General features: G+C 34.9%; 1 protein-coding gene, 1 non-coding gene and 1 pseudogene across 3 annotated transcripts in view; all 3 read left to right on the top strand.

Moving 5' to 3' along the window:
* The window catches only part of Rsf1 (remodeling and spacing factor 1), a 173,547-nt gene that overhangs the window by 141,661 nt on the left and 10,860 nt on the right, over window positions 1-21,026 (top strand). For both annotated transcript variants that reach the window (XM_046442058.2, XM_046442057.2), the window contains 5 exons: window positions 9,250-9,304; window positions 10,299-10,408; window positions 16,324-16,391; window positions 17,485-17,692; window positions 19,283-19,503. In XM_046442058.2, coding sequence (XP_046298014.1) covers window positions 9,250-9,304; window positions 10,299-10,408; window positions 16,324-16,391; window positions 17,485-17,692; window positions 19,283-19,503 — 662 coding nt within the window. The remainder of the gene's footprint in view (window positions 1-9,249; window positions 9,305-10,298; window positions 10,409-16,323; window positions 16,392-17,484; window positions 17,693-19,282; window positions 19,504-21,026) is intronic.
* LOC124091087 (protein ZNF365-like) lies at window positions 9-9,228 on the top strand (annotated as a pseudogene).
* Window positions 13,665-13,771, top strand: LOC124091272 (U6 spliceosomal RNA). The gene has a single exon (XR_006851317.1). It is a non-coding gene; the product is annotated as a U6 spliceosomal RNA (small nuclear RNA).

Below are 21,026 nucleotides of genomic sequence, written 5' to 3'. Positions count from 1 at the left end.
TATTTCGATAAATGCATTAATGTTTTTCTTGGGTATTTGACAACTGAATTGTCTTATAGTATAGATGAATGCATCTATCTAGAGCAGAGATTGGCAAACTGTGACCTGTGGGTCAAATCTGTCCTGCTTCTTGTTTTGGTATTACCTATCAAGAATGATTTTTATGTTTTTACATGGTTGGGAAAAAAATTAAAAATTAAATCATATTTATGACACATGAAAATTAAATGACATTCACATTTCTTTGTCCACAAAATAAAGTTTGTCTGTATCTGCTTTTGTTCTACAAAAGCAGTTATAAATTGCAGTAAAGATCTAATGACTCTCCAACTTTGAAATGCGTTGTCTGTCATTTCATAGAAAAGTTTGCCAATCCCTTATGTAGAGTATGTCTCAGAACCCACCATGAATAAATATTAGCCCAAGTATTATAGTGAACATAAGAAAATTACAAGAACTTCCCTATCACTTAGTTACTCATGTGCATCTCTTTGGGTGGGCAAGTAACACTTAATTAGCAATGCCAAATAATTAACATTTAATGGTTGAACCATGTACTGAATATAAAAGAGATGACTCCATTTTCATTATGCCACTATACTGAGGTCCAAAGCAGTGAGAGAAAGTTTCTTGGAGGAAGTAAGACTGAACATGATCTAATATTTAAAAGAATGTTTAGAATCAAAACAGTAGGTATATAATTCATTTGCACCTATTGTGTACTGAACTGAAGAGAAAAGGTAAGACAGCTCTTGTTTACATGGAATTCAAATCATATCAGAAAATACAGATGTATGAATCATTAAATAAATAATGTATAAATACACTAAAATAGAAAAATCAAGATATATTCAAAATAATATAAGAACATTGTGGAGGAGCAATTTAGTAATCTTAGGAGTTGGAGTTATCAGGGAAAGCCTTGGAAGATAAATTGGGATTATATAGTTGAACACATAAAGAAGAGGTATTCCAAAGCCGTGAGTACAAAACATGAGTAAAGACAAAGTAGAAGTCAGGGTAGGAGAGTGGTAGGGGAGATATACCTCTTAAAGCAGAGTAAGTCCAAATTGCAAACAGCCTTACATTCCTGGGTAGGGACTTTGAAGTATTCTTTATAGACAGTGGGGGAACCATCAAAGATGGTATGTGGTTATTTATTTCAGAAAATGCTCTGGTAGGACAGCACTGGCAGAGTGGCAGGCCAGGGCCCAGGACCCACCTCCTGCCTCTGGATGCGCTACCTCACTGGCTGGCCTGCACCATGCTCCACCCTGGACACTGCTTGTCCTTTTGCTGGGGTGTACAGGGTTTGGGAGTGGGCCCCAGTTCAGCCTGATTTACAGCTCTGCTAAAAATTGCTTGGTTCCCGCAGCATTAGCGCCTGTGTTTGAGGCAACATTAGCAAGAAGTTGGGACTTTTAGAGTAATGCATTAGAAAAGTGTTTTATTTTTTTTTTTAACTTAAAAAAATATTTATTTGGGCTCATGGTTCTGGAGGCCTAAAGTTGAGAAGAAATATCTGGAGTCAGTCTTTCTGGAGTAAGAATGGCCTTCTTTCTGGCAGAGTCCTGAGATGGTGTAGGGCTTTGCATAGCAAAAGACAGAGAGCACATATGTCCTTTGAAAATGTTGTGTGCCTGACATTCTGCTACCCGAGGTGTGGAGACCATACCATATTCAGAAGTTTGTTGTCCTTGAGGGCCCATCTGGAATTTAGTCACAGTTAGGAAGAAAGACCACTTCTGACAAAATGCAACTTCTTACCATGGAACTACTACTCACTTCCTCCAAACTCCTGAAACAGGGAAAATTGAAGAGCCACGGCAATTGATAAAACAGAAACCAAGCTATGTTAACTTATATAGCATTTCACATGAATACTCGAAGGATTGAAAGCTGTTTGAGGTGGTAGCAGGGAGGCCAGTGTCAAACATGCAGACCTGTGCTGTTGTGGATAGGTGCAGACTCACTGGATGGGCCACAGTCGAGTCCTGGACTTCTCACCTCAGACACAAAAGCCTCTTTTGAGGCACATGTCAGAGAAAAATTCAATTGAGTCATCGAGGCTGTGGATAGGAGAAAGAGCAAGAAAGAAAGAAAGAAAGAAAAAGAGAATCGATAAACTCACCAAAGAGTTGGCCCAGAAAACTGCTGAACTTTTGTAAGTCCATGCAGCAGATTCAGAAAAAGCAGAAAGTTCAGAGATGGGAGAGGGCCCTGAACAGATAAGTGGATGTGGCTATGGTCACTGCACTGAGGCATCGCCTGACAGAAGCAGAGGAGGAGCTTCTTAGGAAGGAAGAAGAAGCAGCAGCTGAAAAGGAGGTTCAAGGGAAAGCTCAGCTCCAGGACTTTACTTAAGAATCTGTTGCAGTGGGTAGAACTAGTGGGAAATCAGTTAGAGTACTACCAAAGCCAGCAGTCCTCAGGCCAAAGCTGTGACATCAGTGAGCATATGCTTACAGATCTCTCTTCAAATAAGAAATCCTAATGCCTAACCCAAGGGTACCCACATTCTGTGTGTAGCCACCCTGATCTCAAAACCCATTTCCATCAAGGACGACAGGACCAGCATGTAGACTGCCCAAGAAAGGGGAGTTTCTGAGGCTTAGCCAGAAAGACAACATCAGGCCCCAAATGGCTTAAAAAGAAACCCAACAATGATAGTGAACATCATCTAAAAGGGGGGTGGCTCAAGACCATCATCTCTTGCCTTTGGGGAATGTTGTTTCAGGGACCAGTGATTCTGTCCTTTTGGGCACATCACACAGTAAGACATTGGAAAAGCAAAGATCGTGATGCACATAAGCACCTAAATTAACCAGAATTTAACAAAGGGGAATCTCAGCCAAAATTTTATTATAACATCCTTTTAAAAGCAATAAACAAATTACAAAAAGAACACTGAGAAGGAACAGTCTTATCTTAAAGTTTTAGTAAAACAAAGCTCCAGCTGCTGAAATAATTGACCCAGTCTTCAGTAGTCCTGGCACCTGGACCCATTGTGCATTGGTCATTAATGTTCAGGCCTGAGGCCTCATAAGATGTCAAACACTAGAAGAAATTTCATCTGTGCCCACTGCCTTCTAAAATGTGAGGCAAGGAATGGAAAAGTTCTGTTAACAGCAGTGAAGTAAAGATTTTTTTGTTTGTGTCTAACCTTCTTCTCAATTAATTTGAAAGCCAACAAAGTAAGATTTCTGTTTCCCTGGAGTTTTCTACTGGTCAAGATTTTACTCTTTAGGTTGCATAAGGGACTTGTTCAGTCAGATTTCCGTTTTCATTTGACAGATTGCTTTTCAGTTTGTTAGTTTGATTCAGGTTTTTTATGTCCATAGATGCATGTTTATTCAAATTTTCGGCATATCTGTGCAGTCTTCTTTAGCTGAGTAATCTGCACCCTTTGACCATGCTGCCAGCCTCTGTCCTAATAGCTATTTCTGTGGTATCATTTTGGAGGGTGGTAAAACTCTTTTGATCAGCACCCATCATTGGTGCAGCCTCTGAGCACTTGGCATGACAGTACATGGCACATGTACTGGGACCATCTTGGAAGCATTGCAGCCTTAAGACCCCCTCCCCTGGTAGTATCAGCAGCTTGCTGTCTATTAACTGTGGGCATGACTTTCTTTTTGCTGGCTTAAGTTTTCCAGCCAGTGGCTCCTTTTGCCTCCTGCTGCTTTGCCCTTTGATGACTAAAATATACTTTCTTACCTTTTAACCAAGTATCTGGGGTTCTCCTGTACAGTGTATTCTAACATAATTTCTGAACTAAATAATGCATATAGGATCCAGAATCTATAGCTTTTGTTTCCACAAAAAACTATTTTTTTTTTGAGAATCTCTTCCTTTAAAATTTTCTTCTAGAATGAATTTCCATATTTTTTTCCCATAAGTTTTTCAATGCCATCAGGTCTTATGCAGAGTTTTCAAGTGCTGACATCGTTCTGGAAACAAGAGCAATTATGTGCACAAATATATACACGTATATATAAAGCACATGCAAAATGTATATGTCAGCTATGTTAATAATTTATTTTTAAATCTACATAGAGAAAGTGTGTGTTTGTGGTAGGTGATTAAAACTATTGGTTTAAAACTATATAGGTTTGTAAATTGAATTCTCTTATTTTAAAACATTAAAACCATAATCTAATTAACAATAGTAGAATTATGATTGGTATTGCAGTAAGCATTGGATTAGCAGTATATTAAAAGTAGGTAATAGGGGCTGTGTATATAGCTTAGTTGGTAGAGTGCTTGCCTCACATGTACAAGGCCCTGGGTTCAATCCCCAGCACCAAAAAAAAAAAGAGTAAGTAATAAAGCAGTTACTTAAAATGCCAATAAACTGAAAACTGTTACTCCTCATTTTAAGTATTTTAAACTTGTGATAACGGCAATGTTGATTTTTTGAGTGTTCACTTTGACCTTTGGCTTATGGGGTACACAATTTCGTCTGGTATGTAGGTAGCTATTAAGTGGGGAAAAAATACTGCTGTGAATATCACTGTTTAGGCAAACATTGTAGTATCGTTTATTTGGACACTTAATTTCCTCCAAAGTTATCTAATATTGATGCTTGGACCATGGTTGCACTTTAGCTTTTCCATACTAAAAAATGACTTGCTAGTTATAGTGCATGTTCTTTGTCCCATAATGTGTATGCAAAGACAAGAACTGTACCCAGATTTTTGTTTCATTTAAAGTAGCTAATAATTTTAATGTTCCTTTAACATGCTAAGAGGACATGGCATCTCTCTTTGACAGTGGTATTCAGTGAACTTCAGAAAGCACCATAATTTCATAATCTATATACATTACATGAGACAAATAATTTGAGATTTATCATATTTAAAAAAATTTTTTTTGTACCTGGGATTCAACTCAGGAGCACCTAATCACTGAGCCACATCCCTAAGCCCCTTTGTATTTTTTATTTATATACAGGGTCTCACTAAGTTGCTTAGGGCCTCATTAAGTTGCTGAGACTGGTTTTAAACCTGTGATCCAGGGCTGGGGATGTGGCTCAAGCGGTAGCACACTTGCCTAGCATTCGCGAGGCACTGGGTTCGATCCTCAACACCACATAAAGATAAAATAAAGATATTGTGTCCACCTAAAACTAAAAAGTAAATATATATATATACCTGTGATCCTCCTGCCTCCGCCTCCTAAGTAAGCTGCTGGTATTACAGAAGTGTGCCACTCCGCCTGGCTAAAATTTTTGCTTTTAAGTTTGAGCTAAAGTCTGATCCCCATACAAGGAAATGTGTTATGTATGTTATACTTACATCAAGACATAATTTACTATTGAAATATGGGAGATGGCTTATTCAGAGGGATACTCTACTTACATGCCAAGGCTTAAGCTGTGTGCCATGTCTCTTTTATGTCCTATTTTAAGATCTCTTTCTTATCTCCCTGGGAAGTTACCTTATACTTGAGGCAGTTGCTTTTTTGAAGAAGTCACCAAAGTTTCTAGGAAAACATGTTCAAAGTATAACTGAAGAATAAATTGAATTTTTTTATTTGTCTTACAGTGGAGAAATATTGATTTGAACTGTTTTTTCTTTCTTTCCAAACTAAATTACAGATTCTTATCTATAAAGTTCAGGTTGCTTAGAAACTGTTTTCCAGTATTCTGCAGGGCCAGTCAGTTGTGCAGAAGTTGAAATATTCTGTTACCAGAATTTTAAAAGAAGCTTTTAGATTATGAAATATGATAATAAAGGTATATTTCTGACTAAACAAGAAAAAAATGCTCTGGTAACAGAAGTTGAAATTAGAGTTTGGGTGCTGCAGAGAGAGTTTATGAGAGCCTATGAGGCCTGTACTAGGGGATAGTAAGGTAGACATGTTGGAGATACATTCAAAGGATTAATTTATAGGACTCAGTGCCCATTTGTTTACTCATATAGGATGAGAATATCTAAACAGTGCCCTTTGATTGGTCTTAGTATTTTAATTTTTTACCTCTTAAACTTATGTCCTTTGACTCATTGTCTGCTTTTCAAATTTTAGTTTGCCTTAAATTAGCTAATTCTATAATCCAAAGTGAAATTTAATAAATTTCAGCCTCCACAACATTAACTTTAGTTTTTTTTTTTTTTCACAATTCAATTTGAGCTGTCCAGGTCATAGAGGATGCTACTTCATTTAAAGGCAAGTTAATCTCCAAAACTGATTTAGAGATAGTGTTTAACTTTTTAAATTTAGTTGTCTAAATATCTTTGAATTTAGAAACCAAGAGTTATTTGTATAAACAACTTGTTTTTCAAATATTTATAACATTTTCTAAGGACATTTTCAAAAATGAAAAATAATTCTGCATAAAATTATTAGATATATTTTGATGTGCAGTTTCTTCTGTTTTTTTTTTTTTTTTACTTAGAAAAATCTAAAAATTCTTCAAATTAAATAGTAACTTATATTTTATTGGTCTCAATCTTTCTGAAATCTGCCTGTCCTTCTAGAAATGAACAATTTTCCCACGTCCTGAAGCTTGCCCATTAAGGGCTTAGAAGAGAATGTCTTCTTTCTAAAAGCAAGAATATAAACCACTAAGAGTTCTGTCTGATACTCAGATTAAATCTGCTTATTCTTTGGAAGTCTGTAATGCTTATGCTATTTATACATGCAAAAGTCTGGTGAAGATTGTTTTGACAAAGGCCTTATATACAATAGGATATGCTGCTTCAATTATAAAATATTGTTGGATTTTATTTATTGGGTATCTACTTCATGCCATGCAGTATATTCACCATGAAGGGTATAATGTAATCTCTACCTTAATGGGCTCTATAGTCTAGTGGAAAAGAGGGACATGTCAATGAATATTTACTGACTAGCTTTCTAACTATCGGAGATATGGAGTTGTGATGCTCTGTGAAATCTACTCTATTTTATAATGGTCTCTTCCAGAGCTTGGTATTATTTGGAATTCAGACATCTCTGTGTTTCCAGATTATTATTACTAGTAGTTTGCTAACAGAGAGTTGAATTTAATCAGGGTTGGAATTTTCCATGTAATTTAACAAAAGGGAAAGATAGAAAGAGACAAGGAATTTGAAAGTGTATGCAAAGGAGTATTTGGCAGGAGGGAGTAGTATCGGGATTGAACTCAGAGGCGCTCAACCACTGAGCCACATCCCCAGCCCTATTTTGTATTTTATTTAGAGACAGGGTCTCACGGAGTTGCTAGCGCTTCACTTTTGCTGAGGCTAGCTTTGAGTTCTTGATCCCAAAGGAGGATTTTTAATAATGGAACAGGGAGTGTATGCCAGGTCAAGAGGAAAGTAAGGACATAAAGAGAGTAATGGACAGTGGATAGAGTTCTACTGAAATAAAAGAATTGTTGGATTTAGAGTACAAAATGATTGCAGGAACTGTTATTTACCTAAGGATTCCCAAGCCTGACACAAATCTTGATCAAATACAATGAGTGTGAACAGATATTTTTTTAGGGCGTGGAAAAGTGTTGCCAATCCATAATCCCAACTACTTGGGAGGCTGAGGCAGGAGGATCACAATTTGAAACCAGTCAGAGCAACTTAGCTTGTCCTCAGCTCAAATAAAAGTTTAAAACTTGGGCTGGGGATATAGCTCAGTATTTGTCTAGCATATGTGAGACCTAGGGTTCAATTCCCAGTACCACAAAATTAATAAATCTGTATATCAATCAATAAATAAATTTTCTTCAGAGAGATGGGGCCAAGTTAAAGCAGAAATTTTGACCCATAAAGGAGAGAACTGGTATTTCAATAAACATGGTTATTGTAACGACTGGTAATATGTCACATATATTTAATAACAGAGATAGTTCAAGTCATAAAATATTCCCTGTTTAGTCCAGTTAGTACTATTCTTGTCTTTCCTAGTTACTACTTAATTGTGTTTTTATCAGGCTTTTTATTAAAATCATTTTATCATTTTCATAACATGACAGTTTTTATTTAATAGCTTCATGACCTGTCTCTGAGATTCCTATTAACAGGGTCAAGGGTTTCTAGAGCATAAAAGCTAAAGGACCCAGACAAGCAGATGCATTAACTTCCTTTCAGAAGAGAGATTACAAGAGAGGAAGAATGGTTACTGTTTTAGTTCACTAATACACCCTGGCATATCAGAATTCAGCTATCCTTATTGAACTGGATTAACTTTAGGGAGAACCAGAGAATGCACCTGTTATATATAGCTGTTTGTAATGTAATATTTGTTGAATTAAAATCAACAAAGATTTGTTGGAAATAAAACTGTGGAGATGTCATTAGTGCTTCATATCCTCATATTATGGCTCCAAAGGTATCTTCTATTGTGGCACTGCAGAATGTAGAGCCTATGTCTGTATTGCTCTTTCTCTTTTCTATAGCAAGAATTGAGTGGTATTAGTGTCATTCACTGGGACCTTGATATGGTTTTCTTATACACAATTCTTTTTTAATGATATCAGGTCACAGCGTGACTCTTGACAAAGCTTCCTTTTCTATTTCAGTTATAAGGTTTATTTCAATAGAATAAGTCAATTCTACATAAAATCGGCATACTACAGTGAACAGCCACATCAATGTTTATAGCAGCTCAATTCACAATAGCTAAATTATGGAACCAACCTAGGTGCCCTTCAACAAATGAATGCTTAAAGAAACTGTGGTATCACATGGAATATTATTTACCCTCAAAGAAGAATGAAATTATGGCATTTGTCATTAAATGGATGGAACTGGAGAATATTATCCTAAGCAAAATAAGCCAATCCCTCAGAACCAAAAGCTGGATGTTTTATCTGATATACAGACGCTAATTCACAATAAGGGGGCAGAGAATTGTGGTATTTTAGATGAAACAGGCGAGTGTAAGGAGGAAAGGGGGCATAGGTGTAGGAATGATAGAATGAATCAGACATTATTATCCTATGTGCATATATGATTATATGAACTCCGTCATATACAACCATATGAATGAGAAGTTATACTCCATTTGTGTATGATGTGTCAAAATGCATTCTTCTGTCATGTACAACTAATTAGAACAAATTTAAAAAAAAAACAAAAACACCTCATACCACAAAAACAAGTATAAGTCAGTTCTAAAAGTATAGTTTTTATCCCTTTCGGAAGTTGTATTAATAATAAACATGTCTGTGATATAGCCTCTACCTATCATGGAATTCTAATTTTATTGTCTGCATTAGCAATATTTTCATAATTTTTTCCACAAATCTTATATTGTGTTTTTTACTTAAAGGAAAGAACGCTTGGTGTACGTGGGTATCAGTATTGAAAACATCATTCCTCCACAAGTAAGTTTCTTGCTTACAGTATTTTCAAAGGAGATATGGGCTTAATTGTTCTAAAATTTAACTCATTTTTGTAATGGGGCTAGTTTTAAATATATAATATATACATATATATATACATATATGTGTGTGTGTGTATATATATATATATATATATATATATATATATATATATCTAAAAATTAAATTTAAAACCCTAAATAAATTACCTATGATCGTGATTGAAATAAAAATATGTGCAGATAACCCAAAAATGTGATTTATCAAAGCTAAATTAGATGTTCATTGCTTGGGGTTTTATGTTCCATTGTTTTTACCCAAATCAGATAATTTTTGTATATGTTTTCATGTTATTTATGTAAAGTAACTGAAGAACAGTTCAGGGTGATTGGGTTTTTAATTTCCTGCTTTTTAGCATTATTGAACACTTTAATTTATATTGTTGCAATTCGGTTTCTTTGAAGGTTTATCACTTTGTATTTAATAATGTATAATGAAGAAGAGTATCTCTTGCTGAGTAGATGGAATATGGTTTCTCTTTTGAAATGAAGAGCCTTTACTAATTTGATAAGCAGTTTCATTCAGACTTAATTAATTAAATCACAGACTGTGAAGTTATTTTCTTTCAGCATCACCCCTTTCTTTTAAATCAATTACTTTATTCATTCAGCATATATTCCTATTGAGTGTTTTCTGTGTGTCAAATTTAATTGGTTAAAAGACTGTACCAGTGGAAAAATTTCATCCTGATAGTTTTAAAACAGGCAATTATAAACTAAAAAAAGTAGAAGTATTTTCATACAGAAGATTTTCATCCTTTCACCACTAGTATTCCTTTTTATGCCTATACAATTAATGTTGCTGTTTATATTCATTTTGGGCAGGATAATGTCAAATTTTTTCAGACCTTTCACATGTGTCACCTAGATGGAGATTACAACACTGCTAATCCCAAGGGATTTTGTTCTGTTTTACCTGTATTCTTATATTTTGAAAGGAGCCAGATTTTTCTGAAGATCAAGAAGAAAAGAAAAAAGATTCAAAAAAATCAAAAGCAAATTTGCTTGAAAGGAGGTCAACAAGAACACGGAAGTGTATAAGTTACAGGTATGCAATATATGGAATTGGTTGTAGGAAAAGGCCATAAAATGTTTTTATAATTATATTGGTAATTATAATAATAACATGACCCAGAAGCATATGCTTTTTTTATCACAATGATTATTAGCAATTGTATATGCACTGGGTATTGATTTCAGGAACCCTGGGCTAACGATGTAGCTCAGTATAGCGGTTGCCTAGCATGTGTGAATTTCTGTTTCATTTCAAGCACCATAATAAAAAAAAGAAAAAAAAGAAATTTTCCAGGACCCTCTAAAGATACCTTAACCCACAGATCCTCAATCCCATGTGTTAAAATATAGTATTTGTATGTAACCTGTGCACATCTTCCCATATATGTTAAATCATCTCTAGATGGCTTACACAAGCAGGCATGGTAGCACACGCTTGTAGTCCCAGCTACTGGGGAGGCTGAGGTGGGAGAATCACGTGAGCCCAAGATTTAGGACCAGGCTGGGCAATGTTAGAGAGACCCCATCTCATAAAACAATCAAAAACCCAAATACTGAATACATATAAGTTATTGTTTTACTGTATCCTTTAGGGAATGATTACAGGGGAAAGAGTCCATATATTTCAATACAGGCACAATTTTTTTATCCAGATAATTTTGATCTATGACTGGTGGAAACTACAGGAGCTGGACCTGTGGAGACTGAAGGCCATGTATTTATTTCTTACCTCCCATCTTTAGAGTCACAGAATTTTGTAGTATATAGTGTGATATTTTCCAAACATAAATATACTCATGTCTTCCTCTTCTCCCTAACATGCTTTATTGGATATTTATAGCTCTTGGGATGAAGATTAAAGCTTTAGATCTAGAAGTCTTGGCATAGTTTTATCTCAACTTTCATTCGTCCTCCATCCTATCAACATTTTCCTTAACCTCTTGTGCATTCATTACAGTATCATCTTCTAGTCCCTTTTTGCTCGTTGTTTATTCTGCCTCTTATTTCCCTCCATTTTTACCTTACTAACCTTTTCTTAAAACAAATCTCCCCCTTGTAGCAACCAGTTCTTTATTTAAAAACATTTGTAATTCTATTTTGTGTGATTAAAATTATTTAAAAATTTTCTCTCCCTCATTACACTGTTTGCATCCTTTTCTATTTTACACATTCTTGTGTCTCCTACACATAGTGTTATAAATACACAGTTAATATTATTATTATTAATATAACCAGGTGCAGAGGCACTCGCCTGTAACTTCAACTACTTGGGTGGCTGAGGAAGGAGGATTGCAAGTTCAACGCCAGCCTCAGCAACTTAGTGAGGCCTTGTCTCAAAATTTAAAAAAAAAGAAGGCTGAGGATGTAGCTCAGTGGTTGAGCACCCCTGGGTTTAATCCCTGCTAATAAAACAGAAGCAAAACAACAAAAAAGAGAAGGGAAGAAAAATAATATAATCTGGTTTATCTTTTGCTACCAAAGATACCAGAAAGGTTTTTCCATTGTTTTTCTGTATCTTTAAAAAATATATATTAAAAAATATATAGATATATAAATATATAGATAGATAGTTGTAGGTGGACACAATGCATTTATATATGGTGTTGAGAATCAAACTCAGGGCCTCACACATATTAGGCAAGTGCTCTACCATTGAGCCACAACCCCAGCCCTGAACCCTATCTTTTGATTGTTTTCTTGTTTTCTCTCTAATATTCTTTCCACTAAATCACATTGCCTCACTCAAATAATAGATAAATTATATTTAAGTTGCTATATACCTTTCTTTCTCTTCTCCCCTTTTTTGGTATCAGAGACTGAACCCATGGGCACTTAACCACTGAGCCATATTCTCAGCCCTTTTATTTTTTATTATGAGACAAGGACTTGCTAAGTTGTATAGTTGCCGAGGCTGGCTTTGAACTTTCAGTCCTCCTGCCTCAGCCTCCTGAGTTGCTGGGATTAAAAGCATGCATCATTATGCCTCACTACCATTGTGGCCTCTGAAATACCAAACAGTGTTTTGGGACATCAAGCAGAGATTTGTTTTATTAGAATTTCATCACTGCTTACTATAATTTAATAATTGTTTATCTGATTCTTATTGCTTCTAACAAAGAGTATGACACATCAAAATTACCTAGAGGAAGCACTGGATTGAGGATCAGAAGACTAAGAGTAGAGTCCTCACTCTGGCACTTAATGACCATATATCTTTAAGTATTCCATTGCTCTTTGGTCTTTGTTGCCTTATCTTGGCAATATAGGACCTTATGGTAAACTATGTGTTTTAGCATAGAATGTACTACGTGATGCATTTTTCATACCCTACCTAGTTCTTGAAAATAATTTTAAAAAGGCTTACTTACACCCTAGTGTAAAAACAGCTTTGAAATTATACCACAAAAGGCAGAAACAATAATGGAAAGGATATTTGATTACATAAATATTTTTAAAATAAGACAATCTCAGACAATTGCACATACAGACAAACATGGAGTTAGACTTTAAAAGGAGTGGTTTATGAATTTAACAAAATGCAAGGAATATAGTAGAGATGTGATGTCAGTTTTCCTTTCTCAAAACTTAAAAAAAAAATAGTGGATGGGGTTGTGGCTCAGCAGTAGAGTGCTCGCCTAGCATGCGCAAGGCGCTGTGTTTAGTCCTCAGCACCACCAAAAATAAGTAAATAAAATAAAAGTATTGTGTCCAACTACAACTAAACAAACCAAAAACTTTAAATATATATATATGCGCAAACGCTGAAAAGGAAGTACAGTTTGATAGAAGTAATTGCAGAGCCAGGAATGTAGCTCAGTGGTAGAGTACTTGCCTAGCATGTGCAAGGCCCTGGATTCAATCCACAGTACTGCAAAAAAAGGGAATTACAACATGTTCCAAAGGAGGTACAATTTTAATACACAAAAATTTTACAAATCAGTAAGAAAAGATGAACAAACTAGCATTTAGATTGGGCAAAGGAATAGCAGTATGTGACAGTGCATGTCTATAATCCCAGTGGCTTTGGAGGCTGAGACAGGAGGATTGAAATTTTTAGACCAGCATTTGCAACTTAGTGAGACCGTATTTCAGAATTTTAAAAAAATATATATTTTTAACAAGATGGGAATGTAGCTCTGTAGTAAATAAATCCTGACTGCTTCATCCCTAGTACTGGGGTGGGGTGTTTGGGGGAGGCAAAGAACCCAAATGAGTACTCTGCAACATGACCAGTAAACATGAAAAAAATATTTGGTCATACAGTAGTCAAATTAAAATTAGAACAGGAAATGCTTGCTTTGGCAGCATATAAACTAAAACTGAAATGATACAGAGAAGATCACCATGACTCTTGTGCAAAGAGGACATGTAAATTCATGAAGTGTTCCATATTTTAAAAAATAATAATTAGAACAGGAAAATAACTTAAATTCTCTTCATTGTTGTTATTAAAACAATTTGTGTGCCATTAACACCAATTACATTATCTTAGTTAGAATACCGGGAAGAAATGTACGGTCCAACAAAATTTCACAATGGCATCATAGGGGTCTCTAACCATACAGGGGAAAAGATAGTTATAGGCGTCTGAAAAAGGGTGGTGGTTAGATGAAATTTAAAAGAAGCAATTATAATAGAGTAAAGGAAGACACTAAAGGGGGTCAGTTTCAGACATGGATTACATGAATCCTGTTGCCTTGGAATCAGTGAAGTTTAGGCAGATACATAGAAACCCATTATCTGAAATCCTGCCTCTAGGTTGTATAGCAAGACTCCTTATTAATTTTAAAAATGACTTGGATCCTCCAGATAAGAATTAGATATTTCATTCTTAGTGGTATCATCTCAAATGTCTGAAGTTTCTGATGGCTTTAGAAAACAGTTTCTCAAAAAATAAAATAACTAAAAGCCATTGTCAAAAAAAAAAAAAAAAAAAGAAAACAGTTTCTCAGTAAGAAAGCAGACGTTACTTAAAGTAGATTGTCATGCCACTTTATAACCTCTGTATATCCTTGACAAATACTAATTTTGGTTAACTTTGCATCTAGCTTTATCTGTATCTGTTAATTAGCTCAATAGATGGATATGTAGATTTTTTTACTTTCTTAAAATTTGTCTTTTTGTAGTACTGTGATTGAATCCAGGGCACTTTACCATTGAGCTAAATCCCCAGATGTTTTTAATTTTCTATTTTGAGACAGGGTCTCAGTAAATTGCCAAAGATGACCTGGAACTTAGGATCTTCCTGCCTCAGCCTCCTGAGTTGCCAGGATTATAGGCGTGTAATATTGTTCCCAGTTCTCAGAATTTATCTTAAGGAAAAACCAAGCTACAGCTACAGTAATGTTTTTCAGAGCATGCTAACTGAAAAAAAATTGGAAATAAACTGTTTTTAACTGTAATTATTATGTATTTATATGATTAGACAATACACAGACATTAAAAATCATATTGTTGTAGAAGCTAACTTGAAACTTGTGAATCCCTTGAAAAATCTGGGTATTTTTGTGTATATGTATTTGCAACTCAGAGGCAAAATATTTAGCTTTTAGTCTTGATATTGTTATTAATCTACTAGGTGCCTTTAATCCTTACCCTCTCCAATAGAACTTATTGTTGGAATTTACTGTGATGATAGAAATGTTATATTTCCTTCATGTCCAGTATGGCAAGCAGTAAGCCATATGTAATGGTTGAGTACTTAAAATAAGCTTAATGAGGAACAGAATTTTAAAATTTAACTGAAATAGATTCATGTGGCTAGCCAGTAATTACTATATTTATCATGGTTTTGGACAAGTCACTTCATCTTATTGGTTACCTGATCCCTAAAATGAAAGGAGGAAATCCAGGGAACATTTAGTCTTGGTCCTTTCCTTTAAACCGGAGGACAACCCTTCAAGAACAAGTACATTAAGTTAGTTCTACAATTTTAATCAGCTGTATGGGAACTTAAGTAATAACAATAATAATGATCTACTTTTCAATAATAATAATAATTAAGCCTATTTAACATTTTTTGTGAAATAATTTGTTCAATTTACTTAACATATGATTTGTTTTACTGGGGGTGGGCCTAGAAGTCAAATCCAGCTTACTGCTAGATTTTTGTAAGCCTATGACCTATAAATTATGTTTATATTTGTAAATGGTTGAAAAAAAGAACAAAAAATTCCATAAATATTATATACATATAAAAACCAGTATATATAAATTTTAATTGGAGCACATCCATATTTATTTATGTAACATACTGTCTGTAATCGCTTCTGTGTTACATTGACAGAGTTGATGGTTATAAAAACCGTATACTCCAAAAAAATCTAAAATGTGTACATACCATCTGGTCCTTTTATATATATTTTTAATGGGTTATGGATCTAGTGCAGTGGAGGTACATTTGCTTCAATGTGAGGCCCTGGGTTTAATCTACCCAGCATTGCAAAAAAAGTTCTTTGTTTTCTGATACTGTTATAGTTCAATTGTGCTGGAATATACAAAATACCTGAACTGCTTGTAAACAACAGAAATTTATATCTCACAGTTCTGGAAGATAGAAAGCCCAGGATCAAGGCACTGGCAGATTTTTGAGTCTGGTGAGGGCCTACTTTCGGGTTTATAAATGGTACCTGTTAGCTGTGTGTTCACCTGGTAGAAAAGGCAAGGAGACTCTAGAGAAGGTCTGGCATGTCTGGTGAACACCTGCTTCCTCTTATATGGCTGTCTTCTCACTGTGGCCTCACATGGTGGAAAGGGCGATGATTCTTTCTGTCCTGTTTTATGAGGACATTAATCCTGTTCATGAGGGCCTCACTTCCTAATACTATCACCTTGGTAGGTAGGATTTTACTGCTTGTGGGGATACAAACAGTTAATTATTTAGTATAGATGATCTTTAAGAGTTTAAAACACCAGGACAGGCTGTAATGTGATCATTTTATGTTTTAGATTTGATGAGTTTGATGAAGCAATTGATGAAGCTATAGAAGATGATATCAAAGAGGCTGATGGAGGAGGTATGTTGTACCATTCTTAATTTTTCATATAACTGCCAACAAGTTAATTGAAATGCCCAAATTAGGACATTGAACATAATTTTTAGTCCCCACCTTAATGTGCATCACTATAACTAATGATTTTAACTGTCTTAGATACAAAATGGACAGTGTCAGAGGACAGACTCAGATCTTACTAATTATTTTTGTTTTATGATCTACCACAAAATATTAGTGTTCCTCCATACATCAAAAATTTTACTCCTGGGCTAGGATTATTATAGCTCAGTGACAGAGTGCTTGCCTCATGCATGTGAAGCACTAGGTTCAATCCTCAACACCACATAAAAATAAATAAACAAAATAAAGATATTGTGTCCATCTATAACGAAAAAAATAAACAACAAAAAAGATATTTTAAAAAAAAATTTCATTCCTGGGTCCATCTATTAAAATCAGCATACTAACTTCATAGTCTTTAAAAGATGGCATTAATGTAGAGGAATCTGAAGGTACTTTATGAAAGTACCATATAGCCAATTGCTGGTGCTCTGATGTGGAACATTGTGGTTTCCATTTAATTATTAAGAAAACTCTGGAAAGGATTAATAAATAGGTTGTTTGTAAAGGAACTAAAGAAGTCAAGAAGCTTTTCTAGAAATGTGTGCTTCATTTATTTCCTAGCCCACTTTTTTTTTCCTGTCCTACAAACAGTGTTTTTAAATATGTATTGGTCTCTTTCTTCAAGCCTTATTCAAAAGATAGCTTTCAAGAAGAGTTTTCTAGATGACTGTTAATTAAGTATGAGGTTTCTTTATGGGGTGACGAAAATGTTCTGGAATTGATTAGAGATGATGATTGTACAACGTTATAACTATATTAAAACTTTTTAATTACACACTGAAAAGGTGAGTTTCACGGTACATGAATTATAAATAAGAGGTTCTCTACATTGTGGACTTTTGTTCAGTAGGATGAGTATTAAATCTATCCAGATAAAAGCTCTGTCAGTAGAAGTTGGCAGAAATCCAATGAAGAGCTGTTAGACATAATAAGGACAGTCTGCAAATTAAGGGGAAAGTTTAATAAACATATAGTTATCCTTCCCCTTTAGGAGTTGGCCGAGGAAAAGATATCTCCACCATCACAGGTCACCGCGGGAAAGATATCTCTACTATTTTGGATGAAGAAAGAAAGGAAAATAAACGACCCCAGAGGGCAGCTGCTGCTCGACGAAAGAAACGCCGGCGACTAAATGATCTGGACAGTGATAGCAACCTGGATGAAGAAGAGAGTGAAGATGAATTCAAGATCAGTGATGGGTAAGTGGCCTGCCGTAGACCCCATCATTCTGACTGGCTTAAAAAGGACTAGCCAGCAGTGAGAGTTGGCCACATTGTGATGGGGATTTTGTTCTTCACAAAGATAGATTATCTCTGTTTTCAGGGTATTTAAAGAAGATTGAAGAACGTGAATTTTGGTTTTTATTAGATTAAAATTAAAAGTTAGGTTTATGGGGCTGGGTTGTGGTCAGGGGTAGAACGCTCACCTAGCACATATGAGGCACTAGGTTTGATCCTCTGCACCACATAAAAATAAATAAAATAAAGGTATCGTGTCCATCTACAACAATATATATATATATATATATATATATATATATATATATATATATATAGTAGATTTATGGTTATTTGTTTAATATTCAAAATTATATTTGATTAACAGTAATTGAACTTGGATTTGTTGAGAGGTTCCACTGTGCTACCTTCTGCTACCAAGTCCATGAGGAAGTCATCAAGTCAAATGTGAGAAATAAATAATTAGTAAATATCCTCTTTTGACATAGAGGTTGGGGTTGGGACAAGTAATCCAGTATGGAAAATCTGGAAATGCTTCTGCAGAATAGGTATTAAAACTATACTGCAGTTTCTCCTTTTAGATTGTTAATGGAGACAATAAACATATAAAGCCCCCACACAAAAAAGTCATTCTGCATGACTGCTACTAAAATATAAGGAAAATATAGATTAATGTAAGGAGGACAGTTGGATTAACCCAAAAACATCAGAGAAAACCTCCCAGTAAAAGTACAGTTTGATCTCAAATTTACAGAATATTTGGATAGATCATCAACAAGTTTGAGATTAGAAGCAGGATAAGAAAAGAAGGCATTCCAAGAAGTTATGTGTTGCAGGCAGCAAGCCATAAAATATCATGGAATATCTGAGAAATATCTAGTGTCCCAGGATAGGAAGAATACAAGAATAAAATAGAGAATGCCCTATTGGAGATGTGTTTAGAAAATTAAAAATAACTAGATGAAGGGTGTTTTGTTAGGCATGCATGAAAGTTTGGACTTTGTCCTGAAAATGATGAAAAACCACTGAATGTTTTAGATGTGAGAAATTAAAAGGGAAATATTAGGATTAATATCAGGTATTTGTTTTGATTATTGGGGGAGACAGAAGCTGAGTAGATTGGGAAATAATTAGTTCCCTTTTTTCTTTTTTTTTTAGTTGTAGATGAACTGTTAAAATTTTATTTATTTATTTTTTTATGTGATGTTGAGGATCAAATTTAGTGCCTCACATGTGCTGGGCAAGTGCTGTATCATTGAGCTACAACCCCAACCCCATGAGTTCCCTTTTGATGTGCCAAATTTAAAGGTACACGGAGGACATCCAAGAGGCCAATGAAATTTTATATACAAAAATCAGCATCACTTTATCATCTCAGTCCCTCCTAAAAGAACAGATAACATTTTGTTTTCCAGAGAAACTGATAAAATTATCCAGATATATTGCATAAATGTTACTTAATGTTTCAATGGACCCACCAAAATTTGAACTCAAAAACGTGTTCTCAGTTCTTAGTGTACTATCATAATTTATTTGGGCTTTCCTGGACAGATCTCAAGATGAATTTGTTGTATCTGATGAAAACCCAGATGAAAGTGAAGAAGATCCACCATCTAATGATGACAGCGACACTGATTTCTGTAGTCGTAGATTGAGGCGACACCCTTCCCGACCAATGAGGCAAAGTAGGCGTTTGCGAAGAAAGACCCCAAAGAAAAAGTACTCTGATGACGACGAAGAGGAGGAATCTGAAGATAATAGTAGAGACTCTGGTAAAGATAACTTGTATTCATATCATACTAACTTACTACATTTGTTTGACTTCAGGAGTTAAGAGCTCTTAAAATTCTATACAATTGTAATTAAGCTTTCTGATAAAACTTTGTCCTTTTCTTTTTTAATTTTTTTAATTTTGGGGTACTCGAGGGCACTTGACCACTGAGCCTGTTTTTTATTTTATTTAGAGACAGGGTCTCACTGAGTTGCTTAGTGCCTCACTGTTGGTGAGGCTGGCTTTGAACTCATGATCTTGCTGCTTCAGCCTCCCAGCTGCTGGGATTACAAATGTGCTCCATCATGCCCAGGTTGTGCCCTTTTCTTATGACTCACTAGTAACTATGTGTTTCACATAGAGCATATCTGAGAAAATATATGCAAATTTATGTATTGACTTCATACTAAATTCATTTAGGATTGTGATGAGTCCTTTTGGTGCCACATTGTTTCCATTGCCTAACCTTTATCCTTATAGTGTTTCTTGGGATCATTCTCAAAAAGTTGAACATTTTTGTCAGATACTCAATTGTTAAAGAGAGAATTCCATTTATCTCCAATATGTATACCACAATCAGTGATTCTGTAGTTTTTCCAACTTAGCAGTGACTTATGTTTTTATACATTATGCTTATCTTTATTAACATAATTAATAGAGGCAAAACAGCTGAAAGGTAGGGGGGATGCTTTATAGAATTGGTAAACAGGTAGCTGTCATCTTATAGGGGATGTATCACAGACATGAATATTGTTTCCTTGGTCTGGCCATCCTTTGTAGATTTTGTTTTATGTATATAGTTTTTCAGTAGTCCAGAATTTGATCTTGGACTTTACGTTCCATTTATTCATGTCTTTTTAGTTTCCTTTAATCAGGAATATCCCTCAAAATCTGTCTTTTCTGACCATGATATTTAAAAAGAATACCTACTAGTAATTTTATAAGATGTCCCCCAGTTTGGTTTTTCCTGTTTCCTTGTGATCAGATTCAGGTTATGCATTTTTGGCAGGAACTCACAGAAGTATTAGCCTCCCATGTTTCTTTATGTTATTTTTCCTTAAAATTAATAATTAGTAGTAAGATACTTTGATGCTGTGTAAATATACTTCCTTGTCAAATGTTTCACCTGCTAGTCTTAGTCCTTTGAGGATTCTCCAGCACTGTTATTCCTTTTATATCTATTAGTCATTGTTCCATGAGGAAGAACTTTCCCTTGTTTATATATTTCCTTATTTATATCAGTGTGTATTTTTGGATTCTTATTTTAATGAGTAGATTTAGTACATTACTATCAGTATTTAAGTTCAGTTTTCCCAGATTTGGCCAGTGAAAATCACTTCTAACTATTGGGTAGCTATTTTGAAATGTTGGCAGTCCATTAGAGAACAGTAAGATTGAATGTAATAATTCAGTAGAATTTGTAAGCACTACTGAAAGCACCTCTGACAGAAAGCCATATACTCACTCTGCTTTACTGATCAGAAATGACAAGAACAATGCTATTGGCAATGCTTTGAGAGTATA

The sequence above is a fragment of the Marmota monax genome, unplaced genomic scaffold (assembly GCF_021218885.2).
Source record: "Marmota monax isolate L192 unplaced genomic scaffold, Marmota_monax_Labrador192_F-V1.1 WCK01_AAM20220418_F8-fsc00068, whole genome shotgun sequence".
Classification (NCBI taxonomy): domain Eukaryota; kingdom Metazoa; phylum Chordata; class Mammalia; order Rodentia; family Sciuridae; genus Marmota; species Marmota monax.
This window is presented reverse-complemented; position numbering and strand designations above follow the sequence as displayed.